Source organism: Larus michahellis, chromosome 9 (assembly GCF_964199755.1).
Source record: "Larus michahellis chromosome 9, bLarMic1.1, whole genome shotgun sequence".
In the NCBI taxonomy this organism is placed as follows: domain Eukaryota; kingdom Metazoa; phylum Chordata; class Aves; order Charadriiformes; family Laridae; genus Larus; species Larus michahellis.
In genome coordinates this window covers 40815360-40834495 of record NC_133904.1, presented here as the reverse complement: position 1 = coordinate 40834495, position 19136 = coordinate 40815360, and the positions used below count along the sequence as shown (strand labels likewise).

The 19136-nt window shown below is 47.6% G+C and overlaps 4 protein-coding genes and 1 non-coding gene across 7 annotated transcripts in view; 1 reads left to right on the top strand and 4 right to left on the bottom strand.

Moving 5' to 3' along the window:
- Positions 1 to 1758, bottom strand: part of SEPTIN6 (septin 6) — a 34784-nt gene extending 33026 nt beyond the window's left edge. Inside the window, exon 1 of one of the 2 annotated variants that reach the window (XM_074599621.1) lies at positions 1254 to 1758. The gene's annotated coding sequence lies outside the window, so the exon portion shown is untranslated. The remainder of the gene's footprint in view (positions 1 to 1253) is intronic. The other variant, XM_074599622.1, reaches the window with a different exon arrangement.
- SOWAHD (sosondowah ankyrin repeat domain family member D) lies at positions 1605 to 4845 on the top strand. The gene has a single exon (XM_074599623.1). It carries the CDS (start codon positions 1855 to 1857, stop codon positions 2869 to 2871), a length of 1017 nt encoding a protein of 338 aa, XP_074455724.1. The 5' UTR covers positions 1605 to 1854; the 3' UTR covers positions 2872 to 4845.
- A 3620-nt stretch (positions 4846 to 8465) lies between these two features.
- On the bottom strand, positions 8466 to 10928 carry RPL39 (ribosomal protein L39). 2 transcript variants are annotated; one of them, XM_074602058.1, is made up of 3 exons: positions 10797 to 10928; positions 10452 to 10555; positions 8466 to 8810 (listed from the first exon to the last, which is right to left on the bottom strand). In XM_074602058.1, the coding sequence occupies exons 1-3, from the start codon at positions 10797 to 10799 to the stop codon at positions 8762 to 8764; spliced, it is 156 nt and encodes a 51-aa protein (XP_074458159.1). In that variant the 5' UTR covers positions 10800 to 10928; the 3' UTR covers positions 8466 to 8761. The 2 variants fall into 2 exon arrangements, with proteins under 2 accessions (XP_074458159.1, XP_074458158.1); XM_074602057.1 differs by having other exon boundaries at positions 10716 to 10846.
- On the bottom strand, positions 9239 to 9367 carry LOC141749092 (small nucleolar RNA SNORA69). Its single transcript, XR_012589255.1, has one exon. It is a non-coding gene; the product is annotated as a small nucleolar RNA SNORA69 (small nucleolar RNA).
- Positions 10929 to 10969: 41 nt separating the features above from the next.
- UPF3B (UPF3B regulator of nonsense mediated mRNA decay) lies at positions 10970 to 18993 on the bottom strand. The gene is made up of 10 exons (XM_074602053.1): positions 18777 to 18993; positions 18539 to 18645; positions 18293 to 18399; positions 16655 to 16753; positions 16176 to 16286; positions 15418 to 15461; positions 14557 to 14745; positions 13910 to 14061; positions 12887 to 13199; positions 10970 to 12067 (listed from the first exon to the last, which is right to left on the bottom strand). The coding sequence occupies exons 1-10, from the start codon at positions 18945 to 18947 to the stop codon at positions 11921 to 11923; spliced, it is 1440 nt and encodes a 479-aa protein (XP_074458154.1). The 5' UTR covers positions 18948 to 18993; the 3' UTR covers positions 10970 to 11920.
- Positions 18994 to 19136: the final 143 nt, after the last annotated feature.

Genomic DNA, 19136 nt, shown 5'->3' with positions numbered 1-19136 from the left:
GCAAATAATTTTCCCAGCCCCTGGGACCCCGAGTAAACCCCCCAAGGTTGTCACCCTGGTTTTAGTCTGGTCAGAGCTCGCCAGTGCGACCAGTCCCTAATACAGGCATGACCACTTTGCACTGTCGGTGCCCTCATCCCCCCAAAGCAGCACCTCATTTCCTGCCTTGTTTTCCCCAGCTGCCACCCGACAAGTGTTTTAAACCATTCCCTGGGATCCCACAGCTCTGTGGGTCAAGTCCTCCGCCTCCCTGAGCCCACAGAAGCCACCAACAGCCAGTGACAAAACCAGGCAGCACCCAAAAGGGAGCAAGGGGACAATTATGTTTTCACCACCAGTCGTTTGGGCTTTATGGGATGACGCCAGCTCCCCAGGCATCCCAGAAAAACTGGTCCAAGTGGTTGGAGAAAGGCAAAGCTCCCTTTAGGGCTGACAATCAGCCTGGGGTAGGGCTAAAGCTCAGGGAAGGCAAAGAAAAAAGGTTGAAGGGGCTGGCGTGGCTCTTAGCTGCCTGACCAGCTGCCAAACCACCTGGTGACAGTTCAGCCATCCTATGGGTGCCTGAGGAGCCATGGATAAGAAAGGCCTTGGGAGAAACGGGTCTGGGGGCTTTTGGAGCAGAGGGATTTGCCCTGATTTGTAACAAAATTAGGGTACAAAATGCTGGTGGCTGCAGCTGCCAACAGTGCCAGGCACGGGGCCTTGCTGGGAAGTGAAACATAGCAAGAGAGGAAGGACAAAATGCCGCTGGGCTGAAACATTGGGTGGCAAGGGACCCAAATCACTGCCCTGGGCTGGGTGTCCCTTACAGCAGACACCCACTAGCCACCAGGAAAGCAGCCCCTTGGAGCTGTAACCTCATCCTTCCTGAGCACAGCACCAAGGAGAAGCATTGCAATGGTGGGGGGCAATTTTGTGGAGGACTGTAAGGCAGGTGCCTCAGCAAAGCACCCAGGGCTTTGGGGTGCCACTGGGGCCAGAGGCACTGTCACTGGGACCAGTGTTATGGATTTACGCATGGTGGCCACTGTAGCAGGGTCCAATCCTAGGATCCTACTGAGAATGCCAAGTCCAAGTGAAGGTTTCCAATTAATCTTTCATTAGTTCTTCGTTTACGGCTCATTCTGGGTACCTCCAGAGAGGGACCCGTACCGGTACCCCAATTCACACCTCTCAGTTACACCCATTCCACTCACCACCCCATCCCCAAATCCAACCATGTAATTCTGGTTGGTGGTCTCTTGATTTCTTACTGGTTTGCACTGTGGCTGGGCTGGCTGCCTTCTGCAGTTACTTCATTCCCTTGGAATTGCCTCCTTGGTCCTCATCTTCTTCACTCCGCTCATATCTGTGGAATTCAGCGAGTTCTTCGTTAGCAGTTTTATCAAAAGTTTACGCTTGGTCAGCTCTTGCAGCCCAAGGCTTCAGCTACTTTATCTGCTCATGCTAAACGAGACTATTCGGGGAGAAGAGTACAGTTAATCAAATTTCTTCTGTAACACCAGCATTGAGCTGCCCAGACCCCCCTGCCTCCGCCTGCCCCGGTGGCCCCGCACGCCCGCTCTCCCTTTGTGACGCCACAGGCCAGCGGGGCCCGGGGGGGCGGACGGCCCATGGCCACGGCCGTGCCTGACGGCGGCGGCAGCCACAATGTGACCAAAGGTCGTCTGCACCGCCCCGGCAGTGCGGCAGCACTGCAGATCCGCCGCCGTGCCCAGCATGCCCTCCTGCCGTGCAGAGTCGGTTCCTCCTTCGCCTAACGCCGGGGCAGGAAGTGTGGGGTGAGAACTGGGGAGTGCGGGCTGCGCCCTGCCGGGGACCAGGCAGCCAGCCAGTCCCACGGGAGCCACCGCCATGGCCCGGCGGGAGAGGGAGCGGGAGCCAGGCTTGGCAGAGCAGAGGATAGCTGGCATTGCCCAGACGTTCGCCTTCCTGGAAGCCGCCCAGCCCCAAGCGAGGAGCCTAGCCCGCAGGTCCCATCTCTGGCCAGCCGCCACGGAGAGCAGGGAGCGTTTCCACCCGCTGCAGAAGATGGACACCACCAGGAGCTTCAGCCGGGGCAGCCAGAGCCCAGGGAGCTGGGGTAGGACTGCGGGCAGGCTCTCCATTGGCTCCGGCAGTACCCGGAGGAAGGAGCTGAAGGAAATCCTCCTGCAGAGCAATAGCCCCAGCAGCACCAAGCGCTTTTCTACCACTCAGAAGACATCTAACAACAGCAGTGTCCTTGCAGGGCTGCAACAAGAGCAGAAGCCCGAGCAGAGCCCTGAGGTGCTGTCCCTTGCCCTGGATCCCCTGGAGCACGAGTGGCTGCTGACGGTGGCCCAGGGTGACGCGGACAACATTGTCAGGCTGCTGGACCTGGATCCCAGCCTGCTGACCAGGAAAGACTTTGTGACTGGCTTCACTGCTCTCCACTGGCTTGCCAAGCACGGCCACCACGAGCGCTTCATCCAGGTCATCTCCCATGCCCAGAAGAAGGGCTATCCCGTCAACGTGAACATCCCCACGGCCAGTGGCGGGCTCACCCCTTTGCACCTGGCCGCCCTGCAGGGACATGAGCTGCTCATCAAAGTGCTTGTGGGAGCCTATGGGGCGGACACCAGCTGCAGGGACCACAGCGGTCGCAAGGCTTGGCAGTACCTGAGGGCGGATGCCTCCAGGGAGCTGAAGGAGCTGGCGGGGGCCTTGGAGGAGGACTTGGTCCAGCTGCGCTCTCACAACACCAACAACAACTGTAAGTCATCCAGAGAGGCCAGGGCAGGGCGGGACTGCGTGGACTCCGGGGCTGAGGGGAAAGCCCCGCGCTCCTGGAACCTGTCGACCCTCCGGGGCTTTGTCAGACAGGCATTCAATTTCTTCCAAGAGCGCTGAAGCTCCCCTGGCCCATTCGCCTGCAAACCCGCGCTGAATAGCAGCCAAAGGAGCCTGCAGGGAGCTGGGAACTTGGCGAGGGCCAGCGCTCGAAATTCCTGGCCAAGCAGTGATTAACCCCCTGCACAGGGGCACCATGGCCACTCCGGGTCTCATGTGGTCTTTTGGGGCTGTGCTGGTGTGAGTGCATGGGCAACCATGGCCATCGGGAACACTGCCTGGGGACAGCCCTTCCAAAAACCTGCCTGTCCGTGGAGGGGGTTTTGCCCCCTTACCCCTGCTGATGGGGGCTCCTTGCCGCAGCCCAGCAGAGCCCCATGTTGGGGGCTCACGTGCTGGCCCTGCTGCGGGGAGCTGCTTCTCTGACACCCCATGTGCCCATGGGGAGATGCAGACCCACTGCAGGAGGTGGTGTCCTGTGCTGGGAGGCCGGGGGTGGATGTTTGGGCTGCCCATCCCGGGCTGCCGGCAGACTTTGCGTGTGACTGTAGTTGGTTTAAGCTGCAACTTGGTGACTTGGTTCTCCCACCTGTACAATGAGGCCATCGGCACTGCCCCAGTTCCCAGCAGCGCTGTGAGGTTGGACTGGTCATGGCACCTCGGGTGCCCGGACGAACGTTGGCAAAATATAATTAAGTATTTCACAACTGTGCTGTTGAGATGCCAGAGGCCTGGCTCTGGGCTGATAATGGAGAAGCAACTATGGCTTCAGAAACAACCCCCCCAACGCAACACTTTTTTATGTACGCTTCTCTGCCGGCAGGGAGAGCGGGTGCAGACAAGCAGACCGTGCCACCAAGCTGCAAATGCTTTCCAGCCCTCTGTGAGATCCCAGGGTCTCCGCCACATGCACCTCCTCTGGGTTGCTGTTTGTTTATGAGAGATAAAGCTATTTCTCAGTAAAGTAAGAGCTGGAATGCCTGGTTTGCCACAGGAGGCCGGGCCCAGAAGTCTTTCAAAGTTGCAAGGCAAGTCCCCCTGGCAGCCCTTCCCTAGGGACCCCCGTCCAGGGGAGCCTGAGACGCTCAGCCCCGCAGGGGATGGAGGAGGCAGGAGGGACACCCAATGGGGTGGCACGTGGTGGCTCCTGCAGGGACTAGAGTCCAGGAGCAGTGCTGGGAAGATGACTCATTGCTCAAAACCATGGAAAAGGTATGAAGGCTGTGAGATTATCTTTGTTGCTACTGAGGTCATGCTCAAAAATGAAACTCTTGTGAAATGTCCCTACAGCAGCATAATCCCGCGTGTATGTACCGGTAACTGCATTAAAAGGGCAAAGCCTCTGCTCACCTGCTTGTGTTTTGTTCACCAAATGGAGCTCTGCCCAGCTTATTTCAACTTGCTTTTCATGTTCTCAAAGGCCAGGGCTGCTTCAAAACGTCTTCAGAAAAACAAGGGCCCCTTCCTCTTTTTCATCATCATGAGACCATTTCTGCCCCCTTAAATAGCAGTCCCATTTGAGAAGTGACTCAGGCAGCAACCAGGGAGTTTCTGTTCCCCATCGCAGAGCAACAGCCCTTGTGGAGTCACCTCGCGTTGGAGGGGAGTCGTGGTTTCTTTCTAGCTGCCTTTCTGGGGGTCTGCAGAGGTGACTGAGGGACTTGAGGTGATCTCTGGCCTCGCCGCGCGGGTAAATTTGCACCTTGATGCAGAACGGTACACGGGTAACTTCCTTGGAGGAACTTGAGCCTGTGGGTTTCACAGACCCTGAGCAAACCCCATTTATATTCAGATTGTGCTCTGAAATGCTGCTTGGACACAGGAATAACCCAGTCTGCAGCAGATGATACATGGAAGAACAGCCTCGAGATGAGTGGATAGTGATCCAGTGCCGGGATAGTATCCAGTCCAGGTGACTGGGTGGACACATAGATGTCTGGACATCTTTTTAATCGGAGACACACAAAACACACTGTGAATGGATTTCATGCCTGATCTACACCATTTTTGTAATGCTTTAATAAATTAAGTACTTTGGCAACATAGCTCCTTCCAGAACTCTTTGGCCACATCCATGTCACAGCATGTCTGTCTTCTGATGAGTCTGGTCACACCAGCACAAACTCCATGAAAAGCACTGATGTCAAAAAAACCCACCTGCCATCTGGTAACCAAAGTGCTGTTGGTGACAGCTGGGTGCATGTCAGATGAAATATTTTTTGGCCTGTCAGTCCTCCGTCACCCTTTCGCAGCAGTGTGCTGTTGGGAAAAGGGGGTGTGACGGCTCTTACATCCTCCTCTGAGTAAGGCACAGAGTAAACAGTGGAATTAATGAGAATGCCGTTGAAGGAGCCGTTTCCTTGGCATTTGTACCTTAGTCACGCTCCACCAGGAAACCTGGACATGTTCCATTTGAAAGTAAAATTTAATTGGCAAATGCTACACTTAAATATAACTATGTGATTTTTAGTGCTTGCCTCCCCTTGACAGCTAACCAAAAGACCCTAAAGGCAGCTTTTCCCCCATCGTGGGTTTGTGGGTCATGGGTTTGAAGCTGCAGTCTGCTCTGAGGCAAATTAGGCAGGCACTTCAGAAGAAGCAAGACCAGAGCCCTGCTTCTCTGGGTGGTATTACACCATACTCACCAACGCCACCCCCGGCCCTCCAAGGGTTCCTCTCCACAGAGCAAAAAAAGGATCTTCTTCAAATGGCAGTACCCTTTCTGCTGCTGTACGTTGCATTTGCCCTGAACACCACGCCACTGCCGGTGACCCACCCCTCTGCCTCCCATGGTTTATTTTCATACCTGCAGAGGGGCGGTCGGTTTGGAAACACAGACACATTTAAAAAATATTCCCCAAGTATACCATCAGCTCTGACTTTGCTTCTCACTCAGAAAACAAAAGCGTATCCAACAAAATTAATGGACTAGACATCCACATTATTTAGATTTTTTCCTTTAACACTTCTGTTGATGTCTCCGTCATGGTGTGTCAGCCCAGTTCTACAGAGATTCCGGATCCCCCCTGCAACTCTCACAGGGAAGGAGAGGGCAAAGAGAGCTGCCACAGGAAAACCAGAAATCATTCAAACCCAGAGGTATTTGTGTCGGTTAAGGTTCTGCAGAAGATTGATTTTAACCCAATTTTAATTTGTACTAAATTTTTAATCCACGTTATCCCTTAATGTCAAACTTGAAAAACAAATTCAGTCAAATCAGGAAAAATAATGAGGCGTTATTTTCCAAAGCAGCTCCTTGGTAGAATCTGCTTCCATCTAATAAAAATAGCACAGTAATGACTGTAATAGGGAGACTACCTAATAAATAGTAATAAATAGTTCAAGCCATTGCTCAGGAAAGCTTTCCCACAAATGCCATGGAGAAAACTGTCTCTTTCCATTCTCACGTCCATAAAATTACTTTTTTCCTCCTCAGCCATGTCCTCATAGCCACAATTAAAGAGGAATTCTGCCAGCAGCTTTGCCTGGCAGCAGTGCTGATGGGGAGAGGCAGGGAGGGCTCCAAGGCTGATCTTCAATCCTCAGCCGCACTGTTATTTCCTGAACACTTGCTTCAAAGAGAAGAATACAGAAGAGATTTAGAAAACATGGGGGTAAAAGTGTTTGTGGCACATGGCCCTCTGTTGAAACATCTCTGGCAATGCTGCCTTCCTGTTGCAGTGACTTACTGCTTCCCCCGATAATGAAGTAGCAGCTAGACTTAACCAGACAGGAAAAGGTGCTAGAAGATACCTCTGAAGTGTCCTGAAGTTTGTAAAAATCCCAGCCTTGCTCCCCTGTGCTCACAGAAACCTCCAGCACACCTTAGGAGACAGAGACTGTCACGAGCTCCGAGCAAGGTGTGTGTTTGTTGTGCATTTATGTGTGCTTGGCATATGCTGCTGCCCAGCTTTATTTGCTACAAATTGTAATGCAAAGGAGATAAATCTATTTACCTCCAACATGAAAAGCAGCAACGCAGAAGGTGTGGCAGCCTGAAGCTTCCTCAGGAAGCTGCTACCGAGGAACTGAGCCACCACAGCAGGCAGAACCCAGACAACAGCATCATGATGTTTCACAGACCCCAGGGAAGAATGCCAAGTGTTGGGGAGCTGGAGTGCTGACAGCTCTGCATGGTTTAATCCCTTCTTTCCTCTCTCCCCCTTTTTAAATAGCTGCTAACTCTTCCTTTGAGCAACATCTTGAGTTATTATCCTTCTGCTCAGAATTTTTTAAATTACACTGCACCTGTGGCTGGCATCAAGCCCAATTTAATCAAGCCAACACAGAGCTCGAAACAAAACTCAGAAAAAGGTTATTACATATTCTAGGGAACACGCAGGTATTAGGTGAGTATTGCATTTTCTAGGATATAAAGCTATCCACCACCCTTGCTGTGTTCTTCCCTTTCCTCTTCCTTTTCTACCTTCCAAGTGAAACTTCCTTTCGTCTGATGATGCCACTGCACCCGCTCCCCAGCCAGGATCTTCACCCCAGGCTCCAAGGGCTCCCTGCCCCACGCCCTGACCAGGAGCAGCTCCTGATGCCGCAGGGGCCAGACCTGTGCCGGGTCAGACGCTGCCAGCCCTGACCACAGGCATGAGGCTCACGAGGAGCCACCTGCAGCTCACACAGGCGGGTGTTCAGGGGCAGCCTTGCCAGGACGCTGCTCAGGCACAGGATGGGTCATCTTGGTATTCAGGTATCACCAATTATTCTCAGCTCCGTGTTCGCGCTCCCTGGGCATGTATTTTTATACTACTTTTGGGCATGTAACATTTCAGCATTTGCCCAGTACCATAGAGCCATCATTTGCACTGTTCAACACTTGCAGTTGACTCTTCCATTAATAAAAAAAAGGTTATCTGACCAACCAACAGGACTATCTACACTTCTTCACGTGGTCTACCCTGCATGTTCAAACGGACCACATGAGAGATAATAGTGGAGTTGAGAATCTGCAGCTGTGACAGGAGCCAGCTGCAAGGGAACATACACGCATCCAACATGTGAGCATAACTAAGAGGGTGGTTAACCGGAGATTGATTTGGTTTAGCAAAAGGTTTTGTTAGTTTGGATCCCCCTCACAGCACACCTAAAACAGGAATCCACCTTACCCCAGAGGAGCATTTTGGGCATGCTTTGCTTCCCAGCTCCATAAAATGCACCCGTCAGCTATACACGCACACATCTTTAGCAAATTCTGACACTGCTTCTTACTCTTCTTAGTTAACAGTTCATAAATCTACCAGAAATGTAATCCAGTCTTCCCTGGGGTTAAGTAGTAAGAGGCTGATGCCACTTACTGTAGCCACAGGAGTCTATGGATCATGAAGTGAAGTCTGTCTTTTTCAAACCTACCTCTAAGACTTTTTTTCTTTTTTAACTATTTCAGTTTGAAGAAAATTTTTTATTAGACAAATTAACTCCTCTAAAATCAGTTCTGATTTTTACCCCTTTTCTGCAAAAAATCATTACGCTTTTGCTCTCGAAGGTTTACAGTAAGTGAAAAGGAAGACACAGCCTACTCTAAGAGATGACAAGGTTTCTCACACTAAGTAAGATTATATTGACAGTAATGTTAGTTTTTATTCTCTGTTACTATCCCACCATATATATATATATTTATTTATTCAAACCAAATTTCAACCAAGTCATTCAGGTCCATGTTTATTAGTAAGCCTGTACACTGTCAATACTCATCATAATGCCTGAAAGAAAGAACACTAATAGAACACAGTCTTCATGTTTCAGATGCAAATTAGTTCAAGATTTTCCCAGTTAACATCAATAACCCAGACTAGCTTATAAAAAAACCCAACCGAAACGCTGGGGATTGCAGTCCAACGCTACAGAAGGAATCACTTGTGGGTCGCTGAACAGCATACGGGGTGTACCAATCTGACGCAGAAAGACAGGTGTTATTAGAGTTCCCAGGAGACAGTCTCTCTTACAAGCCCAGTTTGGTCCTTCTCCAGTGTCTCCTTTTGGAGTTGTACCTAAGACAAAAGCAGTCTAAATTAGCAAAGTGCACACACACATTTGAAGATCCAGACTGAAACCACCTTGAATTAGCTCAACCGTAAAGGATTGAAATCTTTCTTATGTGCTACAGTGGTAAACTGCCAACAACAATCAGCTGTGTACTTATTTTTTAAAATATCTATCTCCGTTTCCTTTCTTCATTCACTAGCCAACTAGCAGGTTACTGCAATAGAATCTAAACCTCCAAGAGATAAAGATGCCTACAGAGATGCATCAGCACTGGCGTGTGAAATATCACCTGCTCTTTTGGACACGAGATCTGTGATCTTGTATTGACTGTCCAGTGATAATGAAAACTACCTCTTGAATGTATTTCAGGGTCTAAGATGCAGCATATGGAAAAGGCCCTCTTCCAGGAAAGTATATTCATTTATGAGTATGTACTTGTACATGTTAACAAACAGTTTCACCACTGTACAGATGAAACCGAAGACAGCGTTAACAGAGTTACTCTCAGCAGGAAAATGGCAGTACTCCCACAGAATGAAGCACTGTAATTGCAGCCTGCTATAGCAGTTTGGATAAAACTGATGACTGAGGCCCTGAAGTGCCACAGGACAAAAATTCATGACTCTGACCCATGATAAAGTATTTCAAAGTACCGCAATGTAGCTAAAGCAGAACCCTGTTGTAAGGTGGTACCTGCAAGACAAGAATACAGTCTGGGGCACACAACACTGATTTTTCCTAGAAAGAAACAAGTTAGACGTACATGAACAGAGCCTAGCAATTCTGTGCTGTTTCACTGCCTGGGTCAGCCACTGCTACTATCACTTTCCTCACTACTTAGGACAAAAAACGACCTGGGAGGAAGAATCCTGTTCCCTTAAAAAGTCTAGAGACTGGAGCATATGAGATAAAAACTTCACTGCACAGTGTGAGTGACCAAATGATATTGATTGAAAATTTTAAACTGGAGGGCTCAGATATGCATCACCTTTTGCATGCCTCACATTTACCTGGTATTCTACAGTACTCTCTTATTGTGTTTTCCTAAATACAATACTTGAAAAGAAACACTGTAGGCAAATAAAAAGGAACTGTAGCAAATTAATTCTGCAGTCACATACCAAGGATCTTATACTATCAATTTTATCTCCCATACACCCAACAAGACCTTTGCTCCCTTACGTACCACCTTGTGTATCTCACAACACCCACACTCAGTAAAATACTGTTCCTCGAGAGCTCAGGAACCCAGAGGGACAGCTAGGAGAGGGCGTAAAGGCGCTGGGAAGGGAAGGAAGAAGTAGACAGGCTACCTGGGTACCAATTCTGGAATAATTATCCACGCGTACATTTCACGCTTTCACTTTACACGTGCCACCACTGGACGCCCGTGGATAGCTGCAGAGCACTGCATGAACCGCTACAGCAGGGAACGGCACTGAAGCCCCACACTGCCTCGAGAAAACACAACGGGCCGACAGCACCCGGTGGAGCCGTGTATCTGCGCTCCTACGGTATTCGCGGGCACAAAACCGCACTTTTGCTTGCATATACCCTTTTACACAATCAGGTTCTGATTTCAGTCCGTGCCGCACGGGCAGCCGGAGGGAGGCCGCAGCTCCCAAGTCAGCCGCTCTTCTCCTTACCTGATCTTATTGCCCGTCTTCATGCGAATCCACTGCGGGATGGGCCGGTTCTGCTTCTGCTTCTTAGCGAGGAAGCGCTTGATCTTGAACGTCTTGTGGGACGACTGGAAGAAAGAGCAGCCGTTAGTGCCGCAGCGCGGGCCCGGGCCGGCCCCACCGCGGGGGCTCAGCAGAGCAAGGCACCGGCACCGCCCCGCAAGGCCTCGGCGGGCCGGGGATGGGAAAGCCGCCCCCGGAGCCCTCCCGCCCCGCGCGGCTGCCCACCGAGGGTCCCAAGCCAGCCCGCGGCGGTGAGAGGGCTCGGGGTGCCGCGGCACGGCGGCGGATGGCGGCCGATGGTCTCACCATGGCGCGGAGCGGCCCGGCGTCCCGGCGATGGCGGCGGCGGAAGAGGCGGAAGGGGCGGGGGGAAGCGGCCAGCGAGGCGGCGGCGGCGCGGGCTCCGCGGCCACAGCACCCCCTGGCGGCCCGGGGGACCCGCCCCGGCGCAGACGGAGCTCAGTGAGGGACGGCGGCGGTACAAGTTTCTGCGAGTTTATTGTTTTTAGTACAAAATAGCTATGGCTAAAGTTCGCTAGCTTAGGAGGAGCTGCTACTGGTGAAGTCTCTTTCTGGGCTGTAAAACAATGCTTCAGGTTACGAGGGAAGAGGAAGCCGTACCGAGAGGGCAGGAGTCAGGAAACGCTTCAGACTCTAAGGAAGGGAGAGGAGAATGCTGGAAAAGAACAGGATGCTCAAACCAGCTACATTTGATTAAAAACAAGCATTTCAATGTAGGTAGACTCTACATGAGAATTTCTCAAGAAGTATCCAATATTAAGCCAGCTTATTCATACACTCCAACTCAGTTACTTTATCCGAGAACCACTGGAGAGGAAGGTCTCTCCCTCCCTGACGCACTACTGCAAGGCCAGACGTTCTCCTCTTCATATGCCAGGGGGCTCCTGTGCACCGGCACCTCAACAGCCCCCGCCTGCGTACCTGTCTCCATGCCATGCCAGACTGACATAGTTTAGCTACCCTTGCCTCAGGAAGGAGCACCGCACAACATAGCGACAACGCCTGCGTTCACTCCAGCCAACTTCAAGCTCACTTTGCTGAAGCACGTCAAAGACCGGCTCCAATCACCTCACAGTAAAGCTCTGGCTCTAGATCCAGGTGTCATCTCCTCCTGACCGCATGACTCATTTATTATCATACTTAAGGCCATAAAGTCTTTCTACTTTGCAAAGATTCTCTTCTCTGTTGTAGTTAGATGCTGGGAAAATAAATTCAAATAACTGAAAATACAATGAGAACACATTTCAAATTCTGAATCTACAACTGAGGTTCTTTAACCAGAAACATCCAACAGCACAATGCCCCCTTTCTTCCTGTGTTCCTTCTTTGCTTCGAAGGCACTTCTGGATTGCGTAGTACATGCTCTTTGGCTGCACAGACAGTCAGAACACATAAGGCTTGCATGCTAGTCACTCCTCCTCTTTCGTGTTACTGCTCTCACTCTCTGGTTTCTTATCCGCTCCCTGATCCACGGCTTTTGTGGCACCCTCTTCATACTGACACAGTCTGCTTCGGCTTCGGGCTCCTGGCTGGTACAGCTGCATTGCTGGGCGATCCTGAAATAAATCAAAACTATTTAGACTCTTTCATAGCCCCACGCTATCATGATTATTATGGCATCAGTGTAATTAGAAATGGCTCATATTCAAACTTTTCAAGGTGTTCTAAGTTAAACTATTCCACCATGCTGGCAATGTAACTTCAACTGTCTCAAATCAAGGTTGTCTCTGTTGTAAGGCAACATCCCTGTTCAAGCCACAAAGAACACTGCACATAGTTGAAGTTATTTGTAAAGTGCTTCCTCTTAAGATGAGTTCAGCTCACCTTCTCTCAGAACAGAGGCCAACTTCAAAGCTTCGAGTTTTATTTGTACCCAATAACGCCTTAAGTGACATGGAAAACATGCATACTGATGCTGCAAAAACAGATTTGCAGAGTATATAAAACTAAACTCAAGATATTATTTCTTGAGTCTACAGGAGCTCTTCTGTCACATTCTGCATGCAGCAGTCTCACCCCTGTTTTGGAGGAACCTGTTCAATCCCACTCCCACTTTGAGATGTATTTTCAGGCATGTATACCATCAGCAGAGATACAGGTACATTACTGATGCTCTACACCTTAAAGATACGGCCTATGGCTTAAGTCAGCAAATGAAAAGGGATCAGTGTCATTACGATTTAGCCCATAGTATCTTGACTTAATTCCTATAAGTGACAAAAAAAATATCACAAACTGTTTAGCAGTGTTTGTCACCAAAACAGGGAGAAGTTTCAACAGAGAAACTACATTGTTCTTTCCCTGAAGTGCTTTTATCCTAAAAACCCCAAACTGGTCCCTATGAATCAACACAGGAATTTAAAGAAATCCAGCACCTTGTTTCTGATACGATCCCTCTTAATTGTATCCTCTTTTTTATCGTCTTTGGTTACTTTCTCAGATTTGTCCGTGCTGCTGGTAAAGTCTGTAAGATCACTTTTCTTTCCCTTTTCTCTGAGTAAGTCTCTCTCCTTTTTCACCTCTTCCTCTTTTCTTCTAAAAACCTTCTCTTTCTCAAAGCGCTCTTTCTGCCTCCGACGCTCCTCTTCTTGGCGTCTCAGTTTCTCCCTCTGTGCTCTCTCATATTCTCTGTCTCTTTCAAAATCTCTATCTCGGTCCCTGTAGTCCTTTACACACTCATCTTCTGATCTGTATGAAAACAAAACTGAAAATGAAGCTCAAAAGATTCATCAGACAGAGCTGGGAGATCAATGTAATACTGGTGTAAATGTGCAATATGAAGACGACAGACTGGCAGGTTCTAGGGAGCTTTTGGGAAGCTGTAATAACCTGAGTCATGCACGATAACAAGAGATGACACTGACTGCTAGCATTTCCTAGCCTACTACTCACATCACTGGCTGAGTCTCCTCTGGCTTTGGAAAACACCTGAATTTCTCTGTCTCATCTCTATCTCTCACATGGCAGAGCTGAACCTTGAACAGATCACGGAGCAGTTGAGAATGACACTTTCCACTTTGACCGTTTACAAGACTTAAAGGGACTACTAACTGGAGTTCACCTCTCCTCTTGCCATGGTTATAATTCTCTCATTGCAAGGACAGTGCTCACAGCCTGCTGCAGGTCACCTACACCTGGGCTTCTTTTGCGGAGTTCCTACAGTGAGTTGCAAAAATATTAAAATTTGTTCACTAGTGAAGAATCCTCAGGTAATTCACACAGCTTTCTGTAATTACAGGGATGTGCGCTACCACAGAGAACACAACCCATGCCTTATATCAGTAAAATAATTTGAAAGAGATTTCAAAACACGGTCATGGCAGAGCAGCCTAAGCCTCAGTACGATCAGGAAACAAGTTATATATACATATACATATTTATAGCAAGTACTAGAATACTTTTTTGCCTTCTCTTCTTTTGTCTCCCCATCAGATCGTTTGGCAGATGCACTACTCGCATTTTTTTCCTCCCTCAGAGTCTCTCTTTCCAGTTTCTTGGATTTTTCTTTTTTCTCCAAGTCTTTTTCATCTTTTTCAGGCTTCTTAAGTAGCTACAAAGAAAACAGAAGTCTCAACTAAAAAGCTCACTCTAATACATATTGTCTGGCACAACACCGAAATTGCATCAAAGGAACCACAGTCCAGTAAGAAATAAACGTTAAAGTAATGTTACTGCAAGTTGCAGTATTTCTAAAAGCTGGAGTGTATGAGTAAGCATAATCCACAGAGCAGACTAGGATTTTTCTCCTAAACCAGACCATTTTAGAAAGCTTAAAAATAGTCTCCATTCCATAGTGAATTCACGATTCCGTTTACCACAGCATGTACAACAGTCACATGACAACAGCTTTAAATATTACTATGAAGCATTACAGCATGTAAACCTTTACAATACCTAATATTGAATATTACAAAAAAGTGGTAATTTACTAACATCAAACTCATGTGATTCTTCACGCAATACTCAAAGCACATTTTGAGAGACTGATATACAAATAATAGGGGAAAGGGAATGTAACAGTTTATAATAAAGAACTGTTCTAGACCTTAATCTTTGGTTCGTCTTTTGATCTGTCTCTTTCTTTTTCTGGGCATCTGTCTACTTTTTTCAGTTTTTCTGCTTCTTTTCTCTTCCTTCTCTCCTCCTCTTTCCATTTTCTTCTTTCTTCTTCCCTTTGTCTTTTTCTTTCCAATTCTCTCCTCCTCCTCTCCTCTCTTTTTTCTTCTCTTAGTCTCTGTGTGTGCAAAAGCAAAGAAAAATACTGTATTTCCACACTAGAAAACATCCCTTTAAGCCCAACAAGATACCCTGCCACAAAGTGGTAAAGTAATTCATCACCAAACAACTCACCTCAAAACCATCCCTATTATAAAAGAAAGAAAGAAAGAAAGAAAAGTTCTGACATCTCTGTTGTGAACCTGAACATGTTATAGCAGCGTTTCACCTTTTTTGCCTTGCTCATAAGCCTTAATTTGTCTTAAAAAAACCCAAACACCAGCCTCGGCCTTTATCATTCTAATTTTAATTGAATCTGCCCCATCTGTGGTTTCTTCCCATTGCTAAAAGTTACAATGAGATTATATGCTAGGAGAAAAATCATCTACAACAACCTCAGCCATAACTGCATAAAAAAATGAAAGCATTAAAATGGGATCCTGTTTGTCAGTGCCACAGAGATGTTTAGCTGTGAACAGGATGCACATAAAGCACTACCATTCCTACACAGGCCAGTGTTTTAGTAGTTTAAAATATGTGAACCAGGTGTTAACAAGGAAACTTGGGTCAAAAGCATCTTCAAAAGAAAGGGCAGAAACATATCAAGATACACATCGCAATATATGCAACCATGCTTTAAATAAGCAAATCATACTTGCAAGCAACAAGAAGATTCAGGAGACAGTCTTACCTGTTTATTTTTCAAGAAGTTCAACAAAGGAGTAGTCTTTTTAGCTACAGAATATATAAAAACAGATGTAAACCATTTACCTTATCCAATACTGCAACGCCTACAACAAAACTCTATGTGAGGTGAAGAAGCCTTATGGATTATCCAGCCTATCTCCTCTCACATACAGCAATACAGCAGTGAAACAAGTATTCCAATCCTATCTCTCAACAGCAGCAACTATTAGGATTCTATAAACTTCTTTAGAACACTAATATAATATCCAGTACACCTATCTATCTGTAAAGGGGTATTCAGTCTGCATTAGGCTTTTCCCAGATACTCTTGCTTTGAAAGACATACCTGTAACATGCTTAAAAAGAGCATTCTGGTCATTTTTGTTGTATTTTACCCAACCACAATCTCTCTTAACTTGTGCCTGCAGGAACATCACTGCTCACAGCATTTTGCATTAAACATCACTGCATCTCACTGAAATGCAGCCACTCCACAGCCTAGTCTGGCTAACAAACATCTGACTGGCAATTTAAAACAGGAAGGAAGGTTATCATATAAAACTTAAACCTAGAGAAGAATTTAGAGCGTGGGATCAAAATAAAATACACTGAATAACATTAGCCTAAAGGTTTATCAAATACCAAGAAAGCACACAAAAGAATTTAGCCTCCTCAAGGTTGAGAAATCACAGCTTCAAATTACACCACATACATTTTTTTGTGCTCTAGGAAAATGTAACTATAGTACATAGATTTCCATACCTATTAGCTCTTTGTTTCTTGCCTCTATTTCCTCCAATAAAGTTTCAGGAGTGGAGGTTAGTTTTTCATCATCTGCACTGTAACTTTCCAAAAACTTCTTGTACTCTGGATCTATGGGGGAGGGGAAAGGGAAAAAGGGGAAAAAAGGGCGGGGGGGGAAGACATATGAAACATGAAAACATGAAAAGAATTTGCATTGCGCAATGCTGGAAGTTTGGGTTAGATTTGCATAAGTTGTGTTGTTTGTATGTCACTTTTTCATAAATTGGCAGCTCTCAAATAAGCTGCTGCATTATGTTTGTCTAGGACAATCATATTCAATAAATTGGCACGTGACAAAGCAGTGCTAATAAGCTTCACATATAATTAAGCAAACATTCTATTGATAAACTTCAGCATCACAGTAAAAACATTATATTCAAATTGCTGCTAGGTCTTTCAAGTCCACACATGCAAAACAAACTAGGTAGCTGTTATACCATCTTCGATAGTTCCAGTTTTGGCATCCTTTTTCTTACTCTTCTTTTTTGCAGCTTTTTGGAAAGGTGCAAACTCTACTATGGCAGCATATTCCTGACCTGTTTAATACATTAAAATAGAAATGAAATAGATATAAAATAGAGTACATTGTCCATGTCTAAAGCAGGAAGATAAGCCTCACAAGAAATATGCAATACTAGAAGAGACTACTTGGAGAACATAAAAAAATTCCTTGTATTTTGAAAGCCATTTAATAAAAAAAAAACAAAAACAAAAAAACCAAAAAAACATTTTAGAGACAGCAGAATTCATGAACTAAACACTCTCACTACCTTAACAAGCCAGCAAACTCGCACTCACAACAAGAAGGAGATGCTAGATTTAAGACTGCCCACAACTGTCAGTTCAGCCACCTCAGCTACACTGCACCATGTAACATCCTCATCCTACAGACCATGCGTTTGTTGTGCAAGTAAAAGAGAATATTTTAAGTTAATGCAACTGAGGCAAATCTCACTTTTTAGCAAAATGAATAGAATGCAACATTACAGGCAGGCTTTAAAAGTTTTATCTTCTGACAAGAATGCAACATTTACAGCTGGTTAAGTCGAAGATTGCTGTTGGGCATGGCAAGTACAGTGTGCTCTTACACTGCAAACCAGCTTATTTAAAAGATCTAAGTGTTATTAGAACTTCGTTATGCAACCCTCATAAATAAGGAAGAATCTTGTTGACAGAGCTCTATGTCACATAAAACACCTGGCTGGGTGAAGTGTAAAACACATGTACTTGAAACAAAGTTCAAGGTGAAATCCTTAGCCTAGTGAAGGCAATAGGAACGCTCTTGTTAAAGCTTTTGCTAAATATGTAAATTTAAGGTCTACCAATGAGAGACTAACAACTTTTAGTGCTACCCAATGTAAGCAATTTTGAAATGCAAAGTTTAAAAACATGAGATGTACTGAATACCTAATGTGAATTTAGAAAAAAGGTAAGTAGCAACTATGTACTTGGATGTTTAACCAATGAATTAAACAAAATATTTGTTTCCTACAGTTGAACGTCTCTAGAGAGCAGTCGCTTTCACGACTTAGACTGCAAAGAACAAGCTGTTCCTTTTACTGAATCAAGATGACTCACTCAATTGTAAACCAAAATCAGTAACAGCCTGATTAAAAACTGATCAAAAAATAAGACACATCGCTAGATGTATACAGAACAGGTGAGGGGAATAGCAGAGGGTGGCATCATTAAGTTCAGCTTCATTTAGCTTGGAAAGCAACACCACCTACCTGCTTGCACTGTTCAGACTTTATACTCAGGTACGACAATGCAAGTATTAACCTTAGGAGCACAGCAACTGGCTTTCATACTGACACCACTACTACCTTGATGCACACTTAACTGGGTTTTTACACATAATATAAAAAAGTCAATTTATAGGTATATAAAATCAATTTTGATTAGTTTCCACAAAGCATAAAACATTTTCTTTGTTCTTTGAAATACTGCACTAAAACCAAACATACCAGAAGCGGCATGTTAGGCTGCTCGCACACATCCCTCTAAAATTCAGTTAGCACACTGCCCTCACACCAGGAAAGATGCAAACACACAACCGAGCGCCGTTTACTTGCCTTTGTGATCGACAAAAACATAGCCGTCAAAGCGATCCCTGAAGAGGACTATGTCTTCCTGGTTTTTAAAGTTGATGTAGGCTCTCGAGAACATGTGAGGGTACAAGCTGCGGAAAGACAAGACCGAGAGGCTGACCCGGGGCCGGTGCCTCCCGGGGGCCAGCGCCTCCCGGGGCTGGGCTGGCAGCAGCGGCGGCTCCCGGGAGCCCCAGGTGGGGGGGTTGTGGTGGAGGGGGGCGGCCCTACCTGGAGTCGTTGGCGAAGAACTCGAAGTAGTCGTGCTCGGGCAGGGGCTGGAGATGCTCCTCCAGCTGCTCCTTCGTCAGGCTGGGCGGCAGCCGCCGGATCACCACCTGCGGCACGACGGTTAGGGCGGCCCCTGTCACCCCCCCTGCAGCCCTCAACGGCCACCCCCAAGAGCCGCCGCGCAAGGCCCATCACCACGGGCGGGGCGAGCCCGCACCGAGCGGCGCACAGGCCCTACCTTGCTGAGGGTCTCCTTCTTGTCCTTGGGCCGCTCCAGGCGGTCGAGCTCAGCGCCGCCGGCCCTGCCGTCCGTGCCGGTGGCAGTCCCCGTCCCCAGCAAGGCCCCCGGCCCGGCAGCGGGCCCACCGCGCCGCTCCTTGGGCCTGGCGTTCTCCTTGTCCTCCTTCATCCCGGGCCGCCGGACAGCCCCGCCCCGCCCCGCCCGTCCATTGGCTGCTCCGCCCCGCCCCGCCCGCCCATTGGCCGCCGCGCCTCTGCGCGACTGCGCCGTAAAGGGACACGAACCGCGCCCTCGGCCCAGGCTCCCCCCGCTGGACTACAGATCCCGGCGTGCACCGCGCCCAGCCGGACTACAGGT

Excerpts from the sequence above, each read along its gene's own strand:
- UPF3B (XM_074602053.1), bottom strand. The coding sequence starts at position 18,947 with ATGAAGGAGGACAAGGAGAACGCCAGGCCCAAGGAGCGGCGCGGTGGG. Across the intron at positions 16,754-18,292 it reads TGTTTTTGTCGATCACAAAG|GTCAGGAATATGCTGCCATA; the intron begins GCAAGTAAACGG and ends TGTATTAAACAG. Across the intron at positions 14,746-15,417 it reads ACTTCTTGAAAAATAAACAG|AGACTAAGAGAAGAAAAAAG; the intron begins GTAAGACTGTCT and ends TTGCACACACAG.
- SOWAHD (XM_074599623.1), top strand. The coding sequence starts at position 1,855 with ATGGCCCGGCGGGAGAGGGAGCGGGAGCCAGGCTTGGCAGAGCAGAGG.
- RPL39 (XM_074602057.1), bottom strand. The coding sequence starts at position 10,799 with ATGGTGAGACCATCGGCCGCCATCCGCCGCCGTGCCGCGGCACCCCGA. Across the intron at positions 10,556-10,715 it reads GGGCTGGCTTGGGACCCTCG|TCGTCCCACAAGACGTTCAA; the intron begins GTGGGCAGCCGC and ends TCTTTCTTCCAG. Across the intron at positions 8,811-10,451 it reads AAGACGGGCAATAAGATCAG|GTACAACTCCAAAAGGAGAC; the intron begins GTAAGGAGAAGA and ends CTTTTGTCTTAG.